Consider the following 11010-nt stretch of genomic DNA (forward strand, 5'->3'; position numbering starts at 1 on the left):
CCATTCATTGTCCGTGGAACAGATCCAGACGTTGCTTAGATCACTCTTATCTGCGATTTCAGGGTGAGTTAGAAGACACCGTTGGACATTAAAGAATATTTTTGAAGTTCATCCATGGTCGCTGTCAAGATTGGGAGATACACCGTCTAATGTGGATATCCACTGGACGTTGACTGGTAAGCCAAGAACAACGAACCTGATTTGACTTAATCTGCTTGGCTAATCTGATGGACAATGGGGGCAAATGCGTTTAGAGGAAGGTGCTTACTCAGTCTTATGGTCACCGCTCACCGCTCCAGGCGATTGGTCGAAGCAGAGAAGAGGTTCCACCACCTGTGGTACTTTTAGCTACTCAAGGAATAACAAGGAGGCCTGCTCCCTTAGAGTGGAGTGGTTGGGAGGGACTACACAAAGAAACAAGATCATTCAGATACACAGGGGCTAGCCCATGTACAGCTTTAAAAGAAAGGTGATTTATTTTATACTGTATCTGGAATTTAACTGGTTGCCAGTGGAGAGAAGCGAACCATAGACAGATGTGGTTAGGTCTTGTGGTAGGCATTATGAATTAGTTCGAAGACTTTCGGAGAGGAATTCACACATCCAGACTAAAAAGAATTTACACTAGTTTAATCTTGAAGTAGCAAAACAATGAACTAGTTTTTCTGTACCATGTAGTGACAGGAGTTTTCTAATTTTAGAAAATATTTCTCAAGTGATTAACCCATTTGCACAGATGCCAAATCTTCCTCGCCCATTTAGGGGGTTCTCTATTAAAGCTTTATAATTCCAGAAGTGTGCATCACAGAGACTTGGAAAATAGCTTAAATAAAGCTAGACACTTGTGCCATTTACAATACTAAACTAGATTTTATTTAGTTATGAATATAATCTAATCTAATTTGTATCACCTGAGTAAAAAGAAACAACTGCTCTATTTTACAAGTGAGTTAACGGTTTAATTTAAATTAATTCAACAACAGAAGACAAATGATTTTAAATAAACACACTGCAATTCAATGATTCAATGATTATATAATTTACATGAATAAAATAAATTACCATCAGGACAATGAGCATCACCTTACCCACACACACGGACAGCAGTCTCACAGGGAAAAGCCACTCATCATGACCAAGCAAAACAAACAGGGAGAGGACTCACATTGTACCACAGGGACCAGAATACAGACAACCAACTCAAAAACTTGTCCATAAACATCTTTTTCCATATCAAAATTATTATTATTATTATTTTATTTTTTTTACAAGGTTAATGGCATAAAGCCCAGTAACATTTAACTTTACATCTTTATGCTTCCAGCTTCACATGACCAGATTATCTGTACAATTCAATACATTTGGAAATGAGCGATCAGCCGTTATCTGTAAACAGCAGACCGCTATAAAAGCTATGCGTGTTTGACACGCACGCACACACACACTCGTCCAAAATCATACATTTGCAACACTGTGTAATCCACAGTAATTTGGACAACCATACATGAAATTGAACATTGCATTACACTTACAAGCCATTGCACACATTCCTTGCACAGGTTCGCCATCTGCTGGGCAGGGCTATGTACTGCATATAGGTCATGTAAAAGCAGCCAGTGTTTCTCCTTTGCAGATATATTTTGGGGGATTTAAACCTTATACATAGTCTTTGAGAAACAACTGTCTGGAATCCAACTGGAGGGGCGTGGCCAGAATTCCTATTGCTGTGGTGATGATGGTGTCCGTCCATGTGACAGGCAGGTTGAGTGGGCAGGATGTTTTGCAAGAGGGCGGGGTCCCGCAGATCACTTGGCAACCCGTCGCAGCTCCGTCAGGACCCAGATAGCCAAGGAGAGCAGAGCCAGTGATCCAGACTGGTGCGTGGCAGCAAGAGGCGTGGGGACGTAGAGCAGCAGGGTGCTGATGCCCAGACCCACCTGAGAACAACATACACACCAGAGTTCCCACTAAGACCCAACTGAGAACAACACAAATACAACAGTCCTCCTTCAGACCCACCTCAGAACAACCCACACACACACACACACACACACCAGAGTCCCCACTAAGACCCACCTAAGAACACACACACCAGATTCCCCACTAAGACCCAGAGGATCATCAGACCCTACACACCAGCCAGACCTCTCCGTTCTGCCACCTCTGGATGCTTGGCACCTCCCCCTCTTCACGTCTGTACTTCCCGCTCCCGTCTGCTGTCTGTCCTGGCCCCTCGCTGGTGGAATGACCTCCCCGTGGCGGTCAGAACAGCAGAGAATCTTACCACCTTCAAGCGCAGACTGAAGACTCATCTCTTCAGGCTGCACCTCTCCCCACCCCTCCCTAGCCTATAGCTTAGCTCACTGTACCTAGTTAGGATAATATGATTACGTTAGTATATTTGGCAGGATTGTTGTTTTTGTCTGATTAGGCAAATGTGTTTCCAGTGCTAGTTTGTACTTGGTAGGATTCTTGTTTGCTGAACAGCTTACTCTACAGGGTTGGAGTCCTGATCGATGTGGTCACTTCTGGCACTACGATCCTTACTTTACTCTAGTGTTTCTTTTGCACCTCTACATCGTGAACCAATGCACTTGTTGTACGTCGCTCTGGATAAGAGCGTCTGCTAAATGCCTGTAATGTAATGTAAGACCCAACTGAGAACAACACAAATACAACAGTCCTCCTTCAGACCCACCTCAGAACAACCCACACACCAGAGTCCCCACTAAGACCCACCTGAAACCAACACACACACACCAGAGTCCCCACTAAGACCCACCTGAAACCAACACACACACACACACACACACACACCAGAGTCCCTAAAACCCACCTGAGGACAACATCCTCTACTGATGTATGTACTTGAGTAAACATGATTGTTGCCAATTCGCATTGGGTCTGCCCGTAAGCCAAGTGGCTGATTTCCTGAATTTGGCTAACTTGTGAGCCAACTGCAATTAACCTGTGTATGGGCCAGCTGAAAAAAGATTACCTGTGCATAGGCCATGGCCGTCAGGCAGCCGATGGCGATTTTGGCTCTCCTGGGCAGGCGCATCCTCCTGGAGAACAGGTAGAGGCCTGTGATGGCCGACACAGTGCTGATGCCCTGTGAGAATGGGAGGAGACCACAGTCATTCACTGCTACGCACCGCCATGGCTATCACACAGAGCCCATACAGCTAACATGTAAGGAGCCAACATGGCCGTCACAAAGCAAGGAGCTTAGAGCATTTCATTTGTAGAGATGGAAACAGAAACCTATTGGGACAGCTTCCAAACCAGTAAATGCAATCATTGTGCTTTTGTGTTTGTGAACTTGCATACTATGCTTTGACAACGCATTTAAATATAACTATAAGTGTATAGACATTGTACCTGTACGTGGCCAAATGATTACCAGAAGACAATGTATAAATGAACGTGTGGAGCATTGGGTCTAGAACATACCAGAATGCGGTGGTCAAACTGCACTGTGGTGGGGTTCTCAAAGAAGTTCTTGAGGGTGGGGGAGAAGGCCAGGAGGTCGTCCGGCAGCCAGCGCTCGCCCATTTTGGGGAAGGAGTTGTAGACCAGGCCAGCATCCAGCCCTGCTACGAACGCCCCTGAAATGCACCACACCCAGCCAATCAAAGGCTTGCGCAAGACCTGGCTCAAAAGGTTCCCATGACATCACTCCCACATGACCGCACAGCGAATAAACAAGTATTACTTTTCTCCAATAGACGCAAAGTTGCCGATTTAGCAAATTTGTCATTAGATCTAACGATTTTCAGACTGAGCAATTCCGACACACTTATATTTCAGGACCCGATAAGTTAAACATGAAACTGCATTTTTCAGTTTCTAATAACTGCAAATGCAAAAAAAAGAGTCCTTCATAGTATTCAGTAGGTAAATTTATGCAATTTTTCCTTTCGTTTCTTAATGAGAATTGGGTACGAATTTTCAAGACGTCGGAACACCCCAAAAAGAACAAGCACAAATAATTAAGCATACATCTTGTAGGAAGCCACAAGCAAGGCTCCATTCCTCCCATGTGCAATCTGATTTCATAAAACATGCCTTCCTGTCCTCAGTGGCATGTCCTTGTCTAGTGATTATCTGGTGTCTATTCCGCCAAGGCTCTGTCACAGAATGGGAGAGAGCGCCCCCTGCTGTCAGTACCTGAGAGCGCTGTGAGGAACACAAGGCCTCCTGTTCCCTGGGCTAGCCTCCGGAGCCGCATGAGCTGATGAGTGTTCGGCAACTGCAGGGGGAGGAGAGGGAGGGCAAGAGAAGGAGAGGGAGAGCAAGAGGGAAGGAGAAAGAAAAGAACAGGGATATACATGAGAAGAGAGAGGGGAACATGACATATCTGCCAAAAGGATGCTCAGATGATTAAAGGGCAACTACAGCCATTCTGAAAATAATCTTTAGTACACAACAGCAATGACCATTAAAGTGCAGTATACTTAACTAAGATTCTGGCCCAAACTTTCTGGGAAAAGCTTGGCTACATCTACCATCTGAGATGATAAGGATCTGAAAATCAGCACTTTGGTATTTTAGGCCTGACAACTGGACCAAAAATAAATTTGAATATTAAAATAAATAACAGAGATTTGATTCATTTGAATAAACATCACAAAATTTGCATCGTTATTTCATTCCCATTAGGCATGGGCAAAATGTAATCCTTTTACTAAATCTTTTTAAAATTATTTTTAAAGGCATATATTCTACAAAATGAAAACAGGAAAAATATTAAATTAAAACAATGAAGTAACAACAACGAAGAACAAGAAAGCTTTCCTTTAAAAGAGCAGAAAAACTGCTGGTCACACGTTCTTGCGTAGTGTTGTCACACCTTTTCAGTGAAGTACTGATTTTCAGATCCTTATCGTCCCAGCCAGAGGCAAAAGGACCTTCATAGAGCATACGTAAAGAGCACTCTCACAGCTGATAGCTGGAGGGAACATTCAGCGATGAAGCTAAGTACGAGCGATCACAGCGTTATTCCAGTCAATCATTCCAGAGGAATCGGACCACTGACTGACGTTTGGCGGTACGGTACCTTGTTGGCGGGCAGTAAGAGGGAAAGCCCGGTCCACAGGCTGGCGCAGTACAGCGCCAGGGCGGAGCCAAGGTGGGCCGCCAGGCGGTACTGGCTGACCCGCGGGACGTCGTACGAGTCCGGCTTCTCCTCCAGGCCGCTCTTCACCATGTACCACCCGAGCAGGCCCTGTGGGAGGCGCCGGCGAGCACAGTCAGTCACACCGTGCCTTATACAAGACCTTACACAGCCACTTCCGCAAGCCATATGAAACCTGTATTTTCATTTCAACTGATAATTTTCCCCACAATTTGGAAGGTGACATTGAGCACCAACACAATGACTTTGGGATAGATCTGCTACATGAGGGAGCTGTGAACTTGTCACACTTTCATGGGACTCATTGTGGGTATCTGGGTATATTTTGATATACTTTGTTGCATGTAAAATTTAACTTTTTTCTCACATATGGCATCAAAGCTATGACTATGTAAAAGCAAGAACACAGAAACTTGATAAATAATAATAATAATAATTGCAAGAAAAGCATTAATCAGGCACAAAACACCAAACACCTCCTTTTTATGCTGCATCACCACAGAAAAGTCAACTTTGAGGTAGCAAAAGACATGTTTTTGTTGACATCAAGCCTCATGGTAGATTACTTAAGTTAACAAAAGGGGCTTTGCTTTCGGAGCACGCACCAGCACTGACTAAAACACTTTTAATCAGAGATGCCTTCTCAGTACCTTTCCAGACAGGTTATAGGATAATCTCGCTCACAGAATAAATGCTGTGCGCCTGGGGTTCTGGTTGTCATGGTAACCTTTAGCGCGTGCGTGCTGGGTACCTGGAAGCAGACAAAGCCGCAGAGGCCCAGGACGCAGCCCTTCATGGGGCGGGTGAAGTAGCCCTTCCTCCAGAAGTAGACGGTGGGCAGGATGTACGCCAGGCCCACCAGCCGACCCCACATGCGGTGGCCCCACTCCATGTAGAAGATGAACTTGAACTCCGTCAGGGTCATGCTGTGGTTCATTCTGCCAACGAACACAGTTATCCACACACACTAAGTTATGAAAATGGGACATGGTTTTTTTTCCAATATCACAGACTTGTGAAGCGTGTAGATTCAGCTTTTAGGCCAGGGCAGTGTGTCTTCTGACCAGTGGAGTCGCATTAAGTGACAGAACAATGCATCTAAACGGTCTACCAAGTCAAATCAAGTCATTCAAATTTATATAGAACTTTTTCTGAGCAAGTCAGCACAAAGTGCTTAACAGACATTGACATGTACACACAGGTAGAGAAATACCCATGCGTACATATGAGTATAGTAAAAGAAAGAAAACATCACTGCATCAGAGGGCCAAACGTTTCAAACGTAACCTACCCTAAAAGTAAATTAGAAACGTCAGGGACAGGGGGTTCATAGAAAGTTTGGAATGAGGGGTGTTGTTGTGGAGATGTTGCTTTGGAGAACGGGGTATCACACTCCTGACAGGGTTTTATAAAGCACGGGGTGGGGTGTAGACTCACATTTTAAATTCAGGGAACTGCTGGTACTTCTGGAACTCCGCCTCCCACTCTGCTTGCGTTTGAGGAGGCTTCATCTCCTTGACCAAGTGCCAGTCCACCATGGAGAGACCAGACTCCGTCAGCCTGAGCACAGACAAAAACGCACAAGACATCCGAGTGTGACTCAAACAAACTAAGCACTTTCAGTGTGCCCCTCAAACAAATCATCCCTTTAAATTAGCTACAAGCAAACTAAGCACTTTCAGTGTGCTTCTCAAACAAATCATCTCCTTAAGTTCCAAGCAAACTAAGCACTTTCAGTGTGCCCCTCAAACAAATCATCCCTTTAAATTAGCTACAAGCAAACTAAGCACTTTCAGTGTGCTTCTCAAACAAATCATCTCCTTAAGTTCCAAGCAAACTAAGCACTTTCAGTGTGCCCCTCAAACAAATCATCCCTTTAAATTACAAGCAAACTAAGCACTTTCATTGTGCTTCTGAAACAAATCTCTCTCAATTCCAAGCAAACTAAGCACTTTCAGTGTGCTTCTCAAACAACATATTTCTTAAATTTCAAACAAACAGGCCTCTTTCTTTGTGGCTGTCAATCACAAACATCTTTCAAGGTGAATATCAAACAAAGCCAAACCAAAATAATTCAGGCACAATAAGTACTTGTAAGTAGGCTATTTAGTATGAATAGGTATGTATATGGTTTTATATATGCATTTATATACATGATTGTGATGTGTATGCATTTTGTATTTTTGTCATCTTCCTACACCCCCCCCCCCCAAACTGGCTAAAAATAATAAATTCAATTATAAAATCAATAAAAATTTGGTAATTATAAAAATATGTAAAACATAATTTTCTGTACCATCTGTTAATTTGTCCATGACCGCACATATGCTGTCGGTTGTTTCAACCAGTTCTAGAAATTTTATTTTATGCAATGTTGCATTTTATGAAAATGCTGAGCTGATCAAATTCCCCCCCCCCCCCCCAATTAATTACATGCTTGTTTATAAATGTGGCATTTGAGTGCCTATGGGGACCCCTGGAGGATGAGGATTGAAATACAAGTTTTAGCCTAATCCCAGCTGGTCATGTGGTGGAAACAAACTGGTGGCCAAAAGTATTGAGTACTATTGAGCATTACCGGATTGCACAGTCTTGTTAGATAACCATTGTCAGGTACGAGTGATACAGGTATTTCAATTCAATTTTATTTTATTTGTACAGAGGTTTGTACAAAGGGCACTGTCACAAAGCACCTTTGCAGAGATCCTGGACGGAAATTTCATTTAATTATAAATTAGCCCAAGGGCACAACAAACTTGCACCAAGCCTGATGCTCTCTTATGAATCTTGCTTGCTTACCTGGTTACACCTCCCAGGACGACTGCCCCCACCACCAGTCCACTGCAGCCCAGCAGCCATCGTCCGACGATGCGATTGGTTGCCGCGTTGGGCACGGAGGCGGCGGCCGACGACGATGTGGACCCGGCCTCTGCTACGACGGTAGTCTGTCCCCTCCTCGCTACCCACTGCCTTAGCGCAGGTCTCTGCAATTAAAAAGAAGGAGGGGGGCATCGTCACGTCAATATATACCCGTCAAAATCCTACGTTACGATGTTACTAGCTAAAATCCTGCTGCACTCCACACAGTTCTACACTCAGGTGTGGAATGCTGCCAACTAAAGAGGTTTTTTTATGTGGTTTTTCATTCTATGGCCAATGAAAAGTAACAGGCAGATGTATTACATATGCTGTGAAAAACACTCTTCCACGCTTATTAGAATGCTGGACAGCTCAATGCTAACTAACTCTGCTACCAGAGGTTAAACAGCTCACATTATTTATGTGGTGAGCATGAGGGCAAGCCAGAAAAATTCACCAATAATATCAAGGCAGCTAGTCACAGGACATACACCACCAGCAATACAACAGTGCTACCCAGGCTACATGTGCACTGATGTACATTTTAAAAGCAACAGTCATCACAGAGATTATAAATGTCCGCTTAAATCAGCTTTTAAAATACCCCTTTCCAAATGAACATAGGTGATAATTCAGTGTCACATTCAAAATAAATTAAAATAGATGTTCATAAAATGTTGATGCAGCCATTTCAACTCATAACCAAAATAAAGTGATATAAACACATAGTCTTTTGTCAAGCCTAGAGAACCTAACCAATCGCAAATCACAACACAACCAAAAGACAACTTTAAAAGTAAACGAATGTTGCACGAGTCTTTCAAGAAAATCAGGAAGATGGAACAAAGTTAACTGTTCAGGTGCAAAAGCACCAGGAGCAGTACGACCACCAACACCTTGTAAAAGGACAACCAAAAAAAAAAAAGAAACCAGAAAGAAAAGCCAAAGTCTACAGCCATACCCCTGCTCTCTCCTCCTGAAGCGGTTGCACCAGCTATACGCAAGTTCTACTGTAGTCTAGTTAGAACGGCCTTACTGTACTATACTATCTTGAGACACAATAATAATGTAGTATTAGGTAAAGGAAAACCAAGTAAACACAAAATACTTTAAAATTTTATTTATTTAATGAAGTTATCAAACACTCATATCATCCCACATGAAAAAATAATCGTCCCCTTAGTTACTCAAACAACCGACTAACCAAATTTAACTGATAAGATACAGCTGAGAGAACACAGCCAAGCTTTATTGCAGCCAGCCCAGTTTAATCTCAATCTCAAGCATACTGAACCTTACCAATAAAACTGAAGTAGTCATCACAAAGCTTCTATGAGCACACTACTTCACAATCAAAGGAAATTCCAGAAGAGAAAGAAAATGTCAGCCTGGAAAGGGTTACAAAACCATTTCTAAGCCGCTGGGATTCCACCGAGCCACAGTGCGACACATTATCTCCAAATGGAGAACTCATGGAACAGTGATGAATCTTCTCAGCCAAAATTTCTCCAAGGGCACAGAGACAACTCATTCAGGAAGTCACAAAAGATCCTAAAAGAACAAGCAAAGAAATGCAGGCCTCTCCAGCTTCACCTAAGGTAAGTGTTCATGACTCCAAAATAAGAAAGAGACTGGCCAAAAATGAGATTTGTGGAAGAGTAGCAAGGCAGAAACCACTGATAACCAAGAGAAACATCAATGCTCATCTCATGTCTGCAGAAAAGCACCTGGATGATCCCCAAGCCTTTTGGGATAATGTTTTATTGACAGATGAGTCAAAAGAGGCACTTTTTGGACAACACGAGTACCATTATGTCTGGCGTAAAGCAAACGCAGCATTTCACAGTAAAAATATCATCGCAACAGTCAAACACAATGGTGGTAGTGCGATGGTGTGGGGATGCTTTGCTGCCTTGGGACCAGGGCAACTTGCCATTATTGAAAGAGCCATAAATTCTGCTCTGTCTTAGAAAATTCTTACGGAGAATGTACGGTCATTTGTCTGTGAGCTGAAGCATAATTGGGTTATGCAGCAAAACAATCATCAAAAACACAAAAGCAATTCTAAATCTGAATAGCTGAACTGAACTTTGACTGGCATGGCCTAGTCAAGGTTCTGACTTGAACCCAATAGAGATGCTGTGGCGGGACCTGAAACGAGGTATAGCCTACTATAACCTGGACTGTTGGAAGAAACCCACGCGGACACGGAGATAACAAGCAAACTCCACACAGAAAGGCCATCGCCGGGATTCGAACCCCACTACTTCTTAAATCCAATATGACACGTCCTATAGCGAATTTAAAATAGCCACATCATTTCAAGTGAATGCGAGAACCTAGCCAATCCAACTGAAGCGAATTTCTTGAATCACTTCGAATATCGTGACCCTGCAATGGGATCTGATCATTTTGAGCGGAACAGCTAATGAACTTCAAATGCGCTGAACGAGTAACTTCAGTTAACACGCGTTTCCCACACCGCAAACCCGGTAAGAGTATCATATTTACCTGTATATTACTGAACTGCAAACCTTTCCCAGATGTTCTACAGCCACTCACAACTAAAGACCGCAAGGATGACAGGAGCATCTTTGATGACAAAATACTAAAAACACATCTACTTCACCGCGGCACGTACACTACCACAATACAGTTCCGTGTACACGACCTTCTTCTTCTTCTTTGAATTTTATGGCGGCTGCCGGTTGATAAATCGTTGTGGAGTGTTAGCGTCACCGACTGGAAAGGAGTGTGAATCGGGATTCCATATCGGGATTCTATTTATAGTCTATGAAATGTAAGACAACAGCATTTATTACCAGGATTTATTTGTAATATGTCTCTCAAATCACAATTTAATCCCTTCTCTCTCCAGTAACAACCGGTTTCTCTAAAAAATTTTGGCCAAGATCACTTACACAACCAACGTTTTCTTATTCAACTTTGACCTTTGACGTCAGTTTCAATTGACAAGCATAAAAAGCATATTCCGATTTTATTATATATATATG

The 11010-nt window shown here is 43.0% G+C and overlaps 1 protein-coding gene across 1 annotated transcript; it reads right to left on the bottom strand.

Moving 5' to 3' along the window:
- Window positions 1–937: 937 nt before the first annotated feature.
- Window positions 938–10911, bottom strand: LOC118217904 (cytochrome c oxidase assembly protein COX15 homolog). The gene is made up of 9 exons (XM_035400095.1): window positions 10508–10911; window positions 7937–8121; window positions 6575–6697; window positions 5889–6075; window positions 5060–5227; window positions 4171–4252; window positions 3454–3608; window positions 2999–3112; window positions 938–1937 (listed from the first exon to the last, which is right to left on the bottom strand). Exons 1-9 carry the CDS (start codon window positions 10586–10588, stop codon window positions 1806–1808), a joined length of 1227 nt encoding a protein of 408 aa, XP_035255986.1. The 5' UTR covers window positions 10589–10911; the 3' UTR covers window positions 938–1805.
- Window positions 10912–11010: the final 99 nt, after the last annotated feature.

Source organism: Anguilla anguilla, chromosome 18 (genome assembly GCF_013347855.1).
Source record: "Anguilla anguilla isolate fAngAng1 chromosome 18, fAngAng1.pri, whole genome shotgun sequence".
NCBI classification, from domain to species: domain Eukaryota; kingdom Metazoa; phylum Chordata; class Actinopteri; order Anguilliformes; family Anguillidae; genus Anguilla; species Anguilla anguilla.

What these genes read in the sequence shown, in the direction of transcription:
- LOC118217904 (XM_035400095.1), bottom strand. Translation starts at nt 10,588, where the DNA reads ATGCTCCTGTCATCCTTGCGGTCTTTAGTTGTGAGTGGCTGTAGAACA. An exon ending in TGCAGTTCAGTAATATACAG is followed by an intron (nt 8,122 to 10,507) that starts GTAAATATGATA and finishes TTTTAATTGCAG; the next exon opens with AGACCTGCGCTAAGGCAGTG. An exon ending in GTTCCTCACAGCGCTCTCAG is followed by an intron (nt 3,609 to 4,170) that starts GTACTGACAGCA and finishes GGTGCATTTCAG; the next exon opens with GGGCGTTCGTAGCAGGGCTG.